Source organism: Benincasa hispida, chromosome 1 (genome assembly GCF_009727055.1).
Source record: "Benincasa hispida cultivar B227 chromosome 1, ASM972705v1, whole genome shotgun sequence".
Lineage (NCBI taxonomy): Eukaryota > Viridiplantae > Streptophyta > Magnoliopsida > Cucurbitales > Cucurbitaceae > Benincasa > Benincasa hispida.
The window spans coordinates 26202006-26215555 of record NC_052349.1 but is presented as its reverse complement, the minus strand read 5'-3'; the positions used below and the strand labels follow the sequence as shown (position 1 = coordinate 26215555).

The following is a 13550-nucleotide window of genomic DNA, read 5'->3' as shown; positions in this document are numbered from 1 at the left end:
CTCACCTATGCAGATCAAAGGATAATCCTGAATAAACAAGAGTTCATAGTTAGCTTGGGATTGAGATCGAGTTACCTTAGGTCATCGAATTGAAATAGTCAGTTTTAATATTAAACAGTCGTTATAAAGAAAAGTGACTATTTCATGGTCCTGTCTTATGTAAAAACTCTTTTGCATAGGATACCCCTAATCGTATATCTCCACATGATCAATTTCGGGATCACATCGTTTGTATTAGTATACAAAGTAGGCCGCATCCATAGTGTTCTCAGGACAAGGTACCCAATCTCATCCATATGTTTATAGACATTTTTGGCTATATACTATAACTCTATCCTCTTTTATGTCTCTATATAAAGTCACAGTATTCATACTATAGCATGGATTCGTTCATTGGATTTTATAACATAATGCAATTTCAATAACACTTTTATTGAAAAAAGTCTTCAATAATACTTTTAATCGAGCTTGACTGTCATTCTATTAGAGACAAAGTTGTTGATAGCTCTCTCAAGCTCTTACTTACACGAACATCAACTAGCATATGTTTTTACTAAAGCACTTCCAGCTTCGGTCTGCGTTTCAATATTATCTAAGTTAGGTATATTGAATTTGTACAACACAACTTGAGGGGGAAATATCACACGCCCTCTCATATTACCCTCTTAATCTATAAGAGAATATGACGACAACAGTTACCAACCCTTTTGTGGCACTTACTGTCTAACCTACATCCTTAACCTGCTTAGAAATCCCTAGAATACATAAATAATAGTTTAAGGTACTTAATCTCAAATAACACAACCAGGGTTAAGCACACAACATATTTACATCATTAACAGATACAGAGTTTAGTAGATCCCAACATCTTAGCTTTGTCCCTAACATGAACAACACTTATGTACAAATATTAACAAGTAAACACCTAAAACTTCTCTTTAAACTGGAGTCTTTGAGTGGTGAAGCAGCAGTGCGGTTAAACTCTGAGGAATTGACCATTACCTGGGAAGGAAAAAACATTTAAAATGAGTGAGCTACTAGCCCAATGAGTGACTAATAAATCATAAACATCATGCTTAAAGCTGAAAACTACCGCAAACTCATACTTAAAACTTTCAAAACATAACATAGCTTAAAACATAGCTTAGTCTGATCCTTAGTTGGTGTGGAGTATTCTCAACACAACCAACGTCAACTCTACCTACGTGCACGTGGAAACGATTACGTATTGTCATATTTTAGGTACTATTGCTCAGATACCTTTTCAAGTCCTTCAGTATCAAGCTTAACTTAATCAACATAAAACTTATTCATTAAAAATATGTACCCTTGAAGGCATAATATCATGAAACATAAGCTTGACATCTTCAACATATAAACATGATTTCTAACGCATGCATCATGAGCATTAAGAGCATAAATACTCAAACATGCTTTAACAAACTTCTTAAAGATAGACATGCATTAAAAGAGCTATTTTTTTGGTAACATTCTTTAAAAATAAGCTATCATGAGTTTGAACTTTAAGTAAAACATGAGTTTACTAAAACATTTAGAAAACACTTAATTTTTGTCACTCACAGCCTTGAGTGTTCCTCCTAGGATTGATAAGCTTTTCTTATTGGTGTTAATCATGTGGACATAAATAACATGTTTAGCCAAAACTCATGGTCTCCTTGTGATACTAACTTACATAAAGCAATTTAACATTTAACTTAAAACTTCACATTTTAGCTCAACGCATACCTCCCTTATGCGTTCAACACTTAGAAAATCCTTGTGCCAACGATGGTACTAGCCTACGTGGCCAACAATCATCAAATCATGTGCCAACACATGGCCCATGCATTTACTCAACCGTGTGCCAATGCATACCCAACGCAACCTTGCGCTCAGGGCCTCACACACTTGCTTGTGTAGCCTCACTCGCAACCTGCGCACAACCTATAACCCACACAACGCCCCCCCTTGTGATCACGGCTTCAAGACACGTTTGCATGGTCTAACGGATACCAACACATCCTTATGCCCAGCCCAGCATATGCCTTGCGCTTAACCTGCCCTTCGCGTGCGCCCGCACCTGCCTGGGTTGAGCTGCTTGCTTGCTCAACGGTTGCAGCTGCCTACTTGTTTAACCAAAATTCCATATTACAATTTGAGCTCGAATAACTAATTTTTCAGGCCTTGTCTTAGAAAACTTCCTTTTACAAACTTGTTTAAAAACATCTTAGCTTGCTTACCTTAAAGTTTGAGCTCTGAATTCTTCTTGGTTCGGCTAGAAAACTTCAAATTTCACCACTGACCTAGATTCATCCGAGAGCTTGACCTTCTTGAAGTTTTCTTTAGATTTCAGCTTGAATCCATAGGAGATTCCTTTCGGCAGCCTTGGAGCTTTAACTATACTCAACCCTCATTCAAATGGCATTGAAATCACCTCAATAGCACGAGTATTTTGCTCAAACTAACCCTTTAAACTGAGACCTTCCTTTATGTAGCTGAGACTGTATGCCCACAAATCATTCTTAGGTTGACAACTCACTTACTAAGTGGGTTTAGTTCTCCTAACCTTGACAGCTGGCCCACTCAAGTTGGTGGTTAAGCTGTGATCACCTCTTAAACCAACACATGGCTCACCATTTTCTTACCATTGAATGGCACATCCCCTTAACCAACGCACACCCTCAACGGAAAGCCTAATATTCAATCACTTACCAACGCATGGTAATACTTCAGCGCACAACCGACTAGTTAATGCATACCTTGGTGTCTTTTGCGCACATCACTTGGGCTTGTGACCACCTCACGGTTCTGTCTGCCCACATAACTCATCCGGTCAATGCATGCAGCCTCACCTAGCCAACGCACATTGTAGCCCTATCGCCTAGACGCCCTTGCCATGCCGCGCGCATCCTTGCCCCTCTAACCTCACATGGGCTTTGGTTGGCGCATTGCCCACGCCTATCGCATGGTAACTCACGACCAACATTTAATCACTCACTCCATGCCTTACAGCCATCATGCACTCAACTAACCTTAAGACACAAGGTTGCCGCACAGTTCAACAACCTTCAACGCATGGCGCATCTAGCTTCCACACTTAGCCTAATTTTTCTTACTAAGTGTCATTAATACCTTACTACTCGAGAACCTTGTTTCTCAAGATTTAGAACTTTTCCTTCTTTTTAACCATCTTTAGGCTTCCCTACAAACATAATATTGGCTTTTACTTAATTTTAATTAACATACTAATTATCATACTTAAGTAGGAAAAATAAGGTTCGGGGTTTACAGGAAATATTAGGTATAATCATATTATGTTATATATATATATTTTTTATATTTTGTAATTTTTCATTATTTACATTATTTACATGTATGTATATTTGAAGAGAAGTCAATAAAATTACTTTACCCTTTCTTTCTCATTTACTCGACTTTTGAATTGGTAACTCTAAATGGTAATTTCACAATTTTAACCCAAATAAAAATATAATTTTTCTAGTAGGGGTGGAATGGAATTTTCTTCCTCTTTTTAAACCACCTATTGTCAACCTAAAAATGGTTCAATAAGTTAATATTCAACTCACATCACTAAGTATAAGTCGACCAAACATTGAAACAAAATCTCCGGATTTAATTAATGTTAAGAAAACACATTTCCAATTAATTATGAAAGGATGTTTGTGATCATATTATGAAGTATAAAATTGACTGCACGAACAAAGAAAACACCCTGATTTTACTAATTTTAACCCCCCCCCCAAAAAAAAAAATCCAATTAATTTGTCTTTTTCGAGCTTCCAGTTGGAACATCAAATAAAACATCCATCTTTTTCCATTCGGATAGAAAGAAAAGTAAAAAGTCGTCCCTTTCTTCGACCCTTTAACCCTTCACATTTTACTTCATACTTTTCTGTAATTCAACCTAAAATTTTCATTTTTGCAATTTCAAGCTTCAATTATCCGCAATAGATACCCGAATTCAAACCCCTTCTGTTCATTCTTCTTCTTCATTTGATTGTAAACCCTACTCAATCTGCTTATTGGAGTAGGATTTTTCATGGCTTCCACTCCTTCCACGTGTTCTCCCAGCTCTCTCCAGCTTCGTCTCGCTCTCAATTGCAAGAATTGTGGCAAATTCCCTTCAGTTCTTGTTCGGGCGAGACTCAGGAAATTGGATCCTCGACTCCGGGTAATTTGTCACCCTATTGTTTATAATGGCGCCAGAGTCGAGAGAGGAAATGGACTGGGTTGCACAGGAGTTTGTTTTGCTGGATCGGAGTCGACGGCTGATGGATTCTCTGGGTGGTCGGAATCGGATTCCCAGGAGGATGTTTTGGACTTGTGGAGAAAGAAGTGGGTTGGAGGTACTTACTGCACTTCTCAAATTTTCCTCATGATTTTACGATTTTTCTTGGTGATGTCTGTTTGATTGCTGAGTAGAAGGGGAAAACGAGAAGCTTAATATCTTGTGGAGCTGTTGTTTTCTATTATCTTGAGTTTTTTTCTTCTTCTTTTTTTTCCTTGTTCTTTTTGGAGGAGAGCCGGCAATTCAGGATTTGAATTATTTGGGAAATTCTTCTCGCCCCATGTTGGATTGCGTTGCCGTTATCTTAGTTCTATATGATAAGACACTATTTTGCTGTTAATGTGGTTCTGATGACATGGTGGATTTCAATTCCATGTGGAGGGTCCTTTTGTTCTTGAAGTGTGGATTAGTTATGCGTGTAATGATGTTTAGTGGCATAACTTAGTTCCTAGAATCAATTTAAACATTTTCATTTTGACATTTTGACATTTATATGGTTTTAGAATTTTTAAACTTGTGTGCTTGAATGCTCTTTTTGTTTTGAGATTTCCTACATCAGTTATTCAGTAATGGTTTTGAATTAGTTTCTTTCAGGATTTGTGGGGATTGGAATTACTGGATTCATCCTTCTCTCTGGAATCACCTTTGCAGCATGGTCCATAAACAAGCAGAACAGTTCCAGTAAGTAGTTTTCTTGTATAATGCAGCTATAACGAACTTGATGTTGAAGTAGTTGAGAGAGTGACTAGAGGAATGTTTTCCTTTTATTTGTAAACTTTTCTTTGGCTTTGTATAGATACTCTTCTTTACTGTCCCTAATTCTTTAATCTAATTTTGCTTTCTTATGTTTCTTACAACAATTATAGTTGATCTGTGTTCTTATCTGTATATTATAATTCATAGGACAAAAGCCGCAAATGGAGGCCTTAAGTACGCAGCAAGAATTATTGTTGGTCTCTGATACAGGAAATGATAAGCTTGGTGAAGATGGAAAGGAAGAGAACATTATGAATGCAGATGATGAAACTCGCACTGGTAAAACAGGTAACCAAGAGGACTCTTCTTCATGTACAGAAAATGAAGAAACTCTCAACAAAAACAGAGTTGGTGACAGTGTTGATGTTGATGAGTTAGCAGAAAATGATGTTGAATCTTCATCCAGCAATAACGATGTCAATGATGTTGTTTCCTTGCAAGAAGATTTCCAATCTGATTCCTCATTAACTGTTACATCAGTTGCTCCTGGAAGTTTGAGTTCACTTATCTCACCTGAATCTGAGTTTGATTCTAACATAGCTTCTTGTTTTAAAGATGTAAACAACGGTCATTCTGGTGCAGAAGTCTCAACTTCTGAATCTGAAATGAATATATTGAAAGATGAACCAGACAACTTGCCTAACTCTAATACTAATTCATTAAACCTTAAAACTGATATTGGGGATGAAAGACCTGACACTGGTGAAAATTATGATTTCAGCTCTAAGAAGTTACCAATGTATGATGATAGTTCATCAAACTATAATTCTGGCAACCAGGATAAGACACTTGGTCCTGTAAATGAAATTACAGATTCTTCATTGCAAGAAATTTCTGAACAGTTCTTATCCGAGTGTACTGCATCAACCATAGAACAGCGAATAGAACGGGGATTATCTGAAGCAGCATTAGTCTCTGTCACAGATTATCCATCGGCAGATGATCAAGAGAAAAATCATGAAAGTGTCATGAATGGTACTGCTGCCAAACCGGAACTACAAGAGATTTTATTTTCTTCTGCAGGTGTTCCTGCTCCTGTGGTTTCTGCAGCTGTTAAAACACTTCCTGGCAAGGTCCTAGTTCCTGCAGTAGTGGATCAGGTTCAGGGGCAGGCACTGGCAGCACTGCAAGTTTTAAAGGTACTATGTGATGTCTCTCCAGATGCACTTGCATCAGAATATTTATTTTGTTCTATTGATCTTAGTATATCCTACTCTGCCTACTGTCTTAATAATAATTATATGACTTGAGAAAGCGTGTTGCTTCCTTCTGGCTAATATACACTTATGGGTTTAGATACTTAAGATACTGGACCAAATTTCTTTGGTTTTTTGAATCATGATGTAGACTGGTTAGAAATAAACGGAACCAATTAATTTTAAAGATTGTAAATTATTCAGGTGATTGAGGCTGATGTCGGGCCTAGTGATCTATGTACTCGTCGGGAATATGCTCGTTGGCTGGTGTCTGCAAGCAGTGCTCTTTCAAGGTAACTCTAATTTTCGTTGCTGCTATAGTTCCCTGAAGGATTTGGACTTTAGGGTATTGAAATGGTAAACTCTTTTAGTTATGATTTTACCTGAATATAAACCAATGAAACAATGGAATTGTTTTAATCCCTAGGAACACAACGTCTAAAGTATACCCAGCAATGTATATAGAGAATGTTACCGAGCTTGCTTTTGATGATATTACACCCCAAGACCCTGATTTTGCATCTATTCAAGGTCAGTGGGATATTTGACTCTTAGGATATTGGCTTTTCTATTACATCTTCTAATTCGTCTTTATTTTCCAGGTTTAGCAGAAGCTGGACTGATTTCAAGCAAGCTTTCAAGACATGATATATCTTCTTCATTGGACGAAGATCAGGGTCCTTTACTTTTCTCTCCCGAAAGGTTATTCATCATTTAGGGTTATTTCCTTTTTATCCTTTGTTTTGTTTTACATTCTTTTAATTTTCATCGCCAACATTATGTATTTTCCAGTTATTGATTATATATGCCAGTTACCTGATATAATTTACGTTTAAAAGGAAATTATCCAGTTTTTCATGGTTTCTCAATGTTTACCATGTGTGCTGCTTTTAAAGATACAAACAAATGTCTCTGTCTACCTTCAAAAGAGTGCGTGAACATGTGATTTTTTTTAAAATGTTAAAATTCATGTAAATATAATGTTGATTTACGCTGAAAACTTTTCATTGCTGACTAATCTTGGCACTTTCTAAAATGCTCAATTGCATTGACTTGCCTTTTCCGATTTGTGTTTTGTTTCTTATCAACCATAGTACAAGCTAAATTGTTTCTGTTATTTATACTATTTCTAAAACTGCAGCCACCTATCACGTCAGGATCTTGTGAGTTGGAAGATGGCCCTTGAAAAAAGGCAGCTGCCAGTGGCAGATAGAAAGGTCAAATTATTTTGAAGCTTGACTTTGAAATTTCCAATTTTGTATATAATTAGCATATTTGTTAAAGTTTGGCTCGACTGATATGCAGATGCTCCACCAAGTTTCTGGATTTATTGATGCTGATAAGATCCATCCAGATGCTTGTCCTGCACTTGTTGCTGATCTTTCTGTAGGAGAACAGGGAATAGTAGCTCTTGCATTTGGTGCGTGGATATAATTGCACATCGTAAAACCCTTTTTCATACAAAATTCATTTCAAATTTTGTGGTTGATGTATCCATTTTAAACTAACTTTGCTTCTTATAGGATATACAAGGCTTTTCCAGCCAGATAAGCCTGTAACAAAAGCACAAGCTGCCATTGCTCTTGCAACTGGGGAGGCTTCTGATATAGTAAGTGAGGAGCTTGCAAGGATTGAAGCTGAATCGATGGCAGAAAATGCTGTTGCTACGCATAGTGCTTTGGTAGCTCAAGTTGAGAAAGATATTAATGCTAGCTTTGAGAAAGAACTTTCCATTGAAAGGGAAAAGGTTGACGCTGTGGAGAAAATGGCAGAAGAGGCAAAGCAAGAACTGGAAAGATTAAGATCCGACAGAGAGAGAGATAGTATCACCTTGATCAGGGAACGCGCTTCTATTGAATCGGAAATGGAAATTCTTTCCAGGTTAAGGAGTGAGTTGGAGGAGCAGTTGCGAGGCCTGATGAGTAACAAAGTGGAGATATCCTTTGAAAAGGAAAGAATCAACAAACTCAGGAAAGAAGCTGAAATTGAAAATCAGGAGATTTCCCGTCTGCAGTATGAGCTTGAAGTTGAGAGAAAGGCCTTGTCCATGGCCAGGTGAGGTTTTGCAGCTTTTTTCGTGTTTGAGGCTGACACACTGGACATCGTGAAATGATTGGTTTTACAAAGGTTTGGTAGATGAGAAGAAAGTAACCCTAGGTTTGTTTGTTTATCTTATTCTTAGGGAACCATCTAAGGATTTGTGGTTATAAAATAGGTGAATAATTACCGAGGAAAATGCAAAAAGGTTAGGTGTAGTAGTATGGCCATAGCCTAGTATCTTTCATAAAGCTGTTTTAAAGCCCTCTTTTGTCTGTGTTCCTATCAAATTTGAACCATTTTTCTGCTTTCAATAAGATCTTTTTCCCCATGGAAAGGAAACTGGTTTTAACCTCAAATGAAAATTTTTCAACCTGCATCATGCCATTCTACTTTCATCACCTTGTCTTCTATTTTGTCACGCAGAGCTTGGGCCGAGGACGAAGCAAAAAGAGCAAGAGAACAGGCAAAAGCACTCGAAGAGGCTAGAGATCGCTGGGAAAAGCGTGGCATCAAAGTTGTCGTCGACAGTGATCTCCGTGAACAAGAATCTGCTGTCGATACCTGGCTTGATTCTAGCAAACAATTTGCAGTTGAAGAAACCACGGACAGGGCCGAGAACTTAATGGAGAAGCTGAAAAGAATGGCTACAGAAGTAAGAGGGAAATCGAGAGACGTTATCGAGAAGATCATCCAGAAGATAGCTTTACTAGTATCAAACTTGAGACAATGGATTTCGAAAACCGGAGAACAGGCTGAAGATCTAAAGAATGTGGCAATTTCAAGGGCAAATAGATCAGCAAGAGAGCTGCAACAAAGCACTGCAGAGTTGAGCTTGGCACTGAAGGAAGGAGCAAAGCGAGTTGTGGGAGATTGTAGGGAAGGAGTAGAGAAAATTACCCAAAAGTTCAAAACATCTTATGGTTAAGACAGAAACTATCGATTTAGCAGTTGAGTGGATGTACTGAGATTTTGAAGAGCACAATAAAGTTGGCTATCGACTTTTTAAAATTTTGTTAAGCCACGTTTTATAATGGAAAACTTCAATCCATTTCTACCCACTAAATAAAAGACAGAGAATCGGTTCGATCTTGTTCATTTTCTATTGCAAAATTTTCATTCGATCTCGAAATATATTTTAAATTTTATTTATTCATTGAACTAAATTAAATTGAAATTAAAGAAAATATTTTTAAATTCATAGAAGTTTGTTATTAAAGTTTAGGTTAAAAAATACTTCTAGGTTTTGAATTTTATGAATATTTCATTTTTTATTTTTAGTTTTTGAAAATTAAAATACTATTTCTATCTCCAAGTTTCTTTATATGTTATCTATTATTTACCAATAGTTTAAAAAATAAAGCCAAAATTTTGAAAATTAAAAAAGAAGTAGCTTTTAAAAACTTGTTTATGTTTTTTAAATTTGGCTAAGAATTCAACTATTATATTTAAAAAAGATGCAAATCATTATAATACATGGGAGAAAATAGACTTAATTTTTTTAAAAAAAAAAACAATAAACGAAATGGTTATCAAACGGAGTCCTAGTCTTTGAATTTTAATTGACAATGGTTTAGTCTTTATATTTTTAAATTTGTAACAATTAAGTGATGTGCTTTACAACTTATAATAATTTAGTTCCTATCGTGAAAAGAGTTGAAAAGTAAGCTTTCTTTCTTTCAATATACATATTTCTTAAGTAAAATAGTTAAATTCTTAGTTAAATTTAAAAAACAAAAATAAGTTTTTAAAATATATATGTTTTTTTTTGTAGTTTTTAAAAATGAGTTTGCTATTTTAAAATATTAGTAGAAAGTAGATAAAAAAAATAAAAAAAAATAATAATTATATGTGAAATGAGTATTTAAAGGCTTAATTTTCAAAAACAAAAAACAAAAAAGATATGATTACCAAATGGGCTTGAATTAGAAAAATTATAACAGTAAGTAAAATAAGAGAATATTTATCAATATATAACCATTTAAAAATAATTGCATATATCATAAATGTTGACCAACCGCCTTTTAATTTTTTTTTTAATTTCCAAGTTTGTCCTTCTCTATTCCTCTTCCTTTTCCTTTTTTTCCCCACTTTTTTTCTCCTTTCCCAATGTTCTCCATTCTTTTTTTTCTTTTTCTTCTTTCCCTATTTCGTCTCCTCTACTATTGTGTGGTCTCCATTTTTTTTTTCCATTTGGCTTCCATTTTTTTTCAATTGCTTACATTTACTTTTTATTTTTATTTTATTTTATTTTATTTTTTTAGTTTTGATTTTCTATTTTCAATTTTTTTCATTATTAATTTTTTTATTGTTTACTTTAACTTTTTAATAAAATTATTTAATTAAAAAAATTTGAGAAAGCTAGGTTTCGAATAAGGAATTGAAAGAAACTATTTTTCTCAATTTCTTATCGTAGTTGGTGGGTTTTTAATAAATACCTTATCGAATGAAGCCCAATAATATTATGAAAGAAAACCCATTAACATTTATATGAGTAAAAGCCCAATAACTTTATCAGCCCAAAATACCCTTTAGAAACCTATCCTTATAAGAAAGCTGCTGTAACCTAGAACAAAGCTGCCGTAACCTAGAACTTCCCCGCCTCCCGTCGTAGAAGGTACGTCGACTCTTCCCTTCCCCTTCTCTGTCTTTACCAGATCGCTAAAATCAAATTTATCATTATTCAATTTTCTATAGTCGAAATCTTAATGCTAGTTTTGTACTATTATTTCCCTGGATCAAACGAGTAATTCCCAGCATTTTTCTTTTCTCCGGTGAAAAGTCAGTCAAGTTTTTGGTACTCTTTACCATATTTGAGCCCTGGTTCGCTGTAATTTGTGTTCGTCTCTTTTCTTTCTTGGGATTTTAGTGGTGGATGAAACCAGGGTTTTCCTGGGGCATAAATACCCTTGGTAGGGCCAATTTGATAAGATATTTTTAATAATTTTTCTATGTTATATGAACTTAACTTAATACTCTACAAAAGCTCTAAAGCAAGGAGATAGATCTTGATCGTACATTTGAATGTTTGTTCCTCACATTAAGTGAATTGAAAGTCGGATGTGGACTGTGTTTGACTGTTTGGTTTGCTATCAGTTTCCTTCAATGATATTTTAACTCTACCTTTTATAAGTTTTTATTTATTGTCTGCATGTGCTCAGTTAGATTGATAATGTTGAATACTAGCAAAGGAGTCTGCTTTGTGAGGGTCTTGACCATATGCATATTACCATTTTGCATATAAAACAAATTGGAACTTCTTTTGTTCTGGACTATTGGTTTCTTTCAGAGTTATATTAGCTGTTGGTGGATGGAAGTAATTGACACAAAAAGATTAATGTTTGCTTGAATTCTGATTGTTACCATAGAAAAGTAGCAAAAGAGTTCTGTTTGTGAGGAATTTGATTCGGGAAGTTGCTGGCTTTGCCCCATATGAGAAGAGAATCACCGAGCTTCTTAAAGTTGGAAAGGATAAGAGAGCACTAAAAGTGGCTAAGAGAAAGTTGGGAACTCACAAGCGAGCAAAGAAGAAGAGAGAAGAGATGTCCAGTGTTCTCCGCAAGATGAGGTATTTTCAGATGGCTTTCAATTTTTCCTCAGTATGATTGAATTTTATCCTTAATTCACTTCTGACGTGCTATCAGCGATAATACATAATTTAATTACGTTTTTTTCCATATACTAAAACTTTTTTCTTTGAATATCTTTTTGATACAGAGCTGGTGGAGGTGGCGAGAAGAAGAAATGAAACTTGTGTGGTTAATTCCCATAATGTATAAGGACATGCTCTAGATTAATATTTTTCTTATCCAGAAGGAAATTGAGTGGATTTTTGAACATTATGTTAGATGAACTGTGATGTTATTAGAACTTATATTTAAATTTCTTCAAGTCGTTTTTTTAATTGCACCTTGCGGCCATTTGTATCTCTTTTGGTATGATTGCCAATTAGCAAGAATATAATGCATCATTTAATTTAGCCTCTGAGAATGTTTTATTTGAAAGCAAAAAAATATTAATTGTTTCTTTTGATAGTAAGTTCTTTGAATTTTAGGATTTTTTTTAATTAATTTATATTTAGGAAAATTTTCAAAAATAGAAAAATAAGGAAAATTATTTCTATAATATAGTAAAATTTTAATCTTCTTTAATAGGGGCGGGGATAGATGAGGTTATCAGCTATAGACCCTAATAGAAATCTGGCTCGTTTGGGTTGATGGTATGGAAGGTTGGAATGGGTATGGGTTTGTATACCCATGTTTGGTTGAAGATTTGGAGATATTTGTTTGGAAAAATATTTTTTTCAACTTGAATGTCGGTCTTGATGGATTTTTAATCCCATGAAATTGGGTGGGTTTTCTCATTAAACCTTGAATGTTGGTCCTCTATGATTTCAGTTCTAAGAAGTTACCAATGTATGATGATAGTTCATCAAACTATAATTCTGGCAACCAGGATAAGACACTTGGTCCTGTAAATGAAATTACAGAATTCTTCATTGCCAAGAAAATTTCTGAACAGTTCTTATCCGAGTGTACTGCATCAACCATAGAACAGCGAATAGAACGGGGATTATCTGAAGCAGCATTAGTCTCTGTCACAGATTATCCATCGGCAGATGATCAAGAGAAAAATCATGAAAGTGTCATGAATGGTACTGCTGCCAAACCGGAACTACAAGAGATTTTATTTTCTTCTGCAGGTGTTCCTGCTCCTGTGGTTTCTGCAGCTGTTAAAACACTTCCTGGCAAGGTCCTAGTTCCTGCAGTAGTGGATCAGGTTCAGGGGCAGGCACTGGCAGCACTGCAAGTTTTAAAGGTAACTATGTGATTCTCTCCAGATGCACTTGCATCAGAATATATTTATTTTTGTTCTATTGATCTTAGTATATATCCTACTCTGCCTACTGTCTTAATAATAATTTATATGACTTGAGAAAGCGTGTTGCTTCCTTCTGGCTAATAACACTTATGGGTTTAGATACTTAAGATACTGGACCAAATTTCTTTGGTTTTTTGAATCATGATGTAGACTGGTTAGAATAAAACGGGAACCAATTAATTTTAAAGATTGTAAATTATTCAGGTGATTGAGGCTATGTCGGGCCTAGTGATCTATGTACTCGTCGGGAATATGCTCGTTGGCTGTGTCTGCAAGCAGTGCTCTTTCAAGGTAACTCTAATTTTCGTTGCTGCTATAGTTCCCTGAAGTATTTGGACTTTAGGGTATTGAAATGGTAAACTCTTTTAGTT

General features: G+C 35.3%; 2 protein-coding genes across 4 annotated transcripts; both read left to right on the top strand.

Moving 5' to 3' along the window:
- Window positions 1–3866: 3866 nt before the first annotated feature.
- LOC120081550 lies at window positions 3867–9396 on the top strand. Of its 3 annotated transcripts, XM_039036553.1 has the most exons (11): window positions 3869–4367; window positions 4904–4990; window positions 5213–5353; window positions 6089–6204; window positions 6466–6554; window positions 6689–6792; window positions 6864–6963; window positions 7403–7478; window positions 7567–7681; window positions 7785–8316; window positions 8725–9396. In XM_039036553.1, exons 1-11 carry the CDS (start codon window positions 4061–4063, stop codon window positions 9224–9226), a joined length of 2169 nt encoding a protein of 722 aa, XP_038892481.1. In that variant the 5' UTR covers window positions 3869–4060; the 3' UTR covers window positions 9227–9396. The 3 variants fall into 3 exon arrangements, with proteins under 3 accessions (XP_038892464.1, XP_038892481.1, XP_038892472.1); XM_039036536.1 differs by having other exon boundaries at window positions 3867–4367; window positions 5213–6204; XM_039036544.1 differs by having other exon boundaries at window positions 4078–4367; window positions 4894–4990; window positions 5213–6204.
- Window positions 9397–11358: 1962 nt separating this feature from the next.
- Window positions 11359–12218, top strand: LOC120076483 (60S ribosomal protein L36-2-like). Its single transcript, XM_039030330.1, has 3 exons — window positions 11359–11382; window positions 11667–11866; window positions 12016–12218. The coding sequence occupies exons 1-3, from the start codon at window positions 11359–11361 to the stop codon at window positions 12044–12046; spliced, it is 255 nt and encodes an 84-aa protein (XP_038886258.1). The 3' UTR covers window positions 12047–12218.
- The last annotated feature ends 1332 nt before the right edge of the window (window positions 12219–13550 follow it).

Coding starts and splice junctions, on each gene's coding strand:
- LOC120081550 (XM_039036536.1), top strand. CDS start 4,061: ATGGCTTCCACTCCTTCCACGTGTTCTCCCAGCTCTCTCCAGCTTCGT. Junction 4,368..4,903: donor GAGAAAGAAGTGGGTTGGAG/GTACTTACTGCA, acceptor AGTTTCTTTCAG/GATTTGTGGGGATTGGAATT. Junction 7,479..7,566: donor TGCCAGTGGCAGATAGAAAG/GTCAAATTATTT, acceptor ACTGATATGCAG/ATGCTCCACCAAGTTTCTGG.
- LOC120076483 (XM_039030330.1), top strand. CDS start 11,359: ATGTGGACTGTGTTTGACTGTTTG. Junction 11,383..11,666: donor GGACTGTGTTTGACTGTTTG/GTTTGCTATCAG, acceptor TTGTTACCATAG/AAAAGTAGCAAAAGAGTTCT. Junction 11,867..12,015: donor AGTGTTCTCCGCAAGATGAG/GTATTTTCAGAT, acceptor TTTTTGATACAG/AGCTGGTGGAGGTGGCGAGA.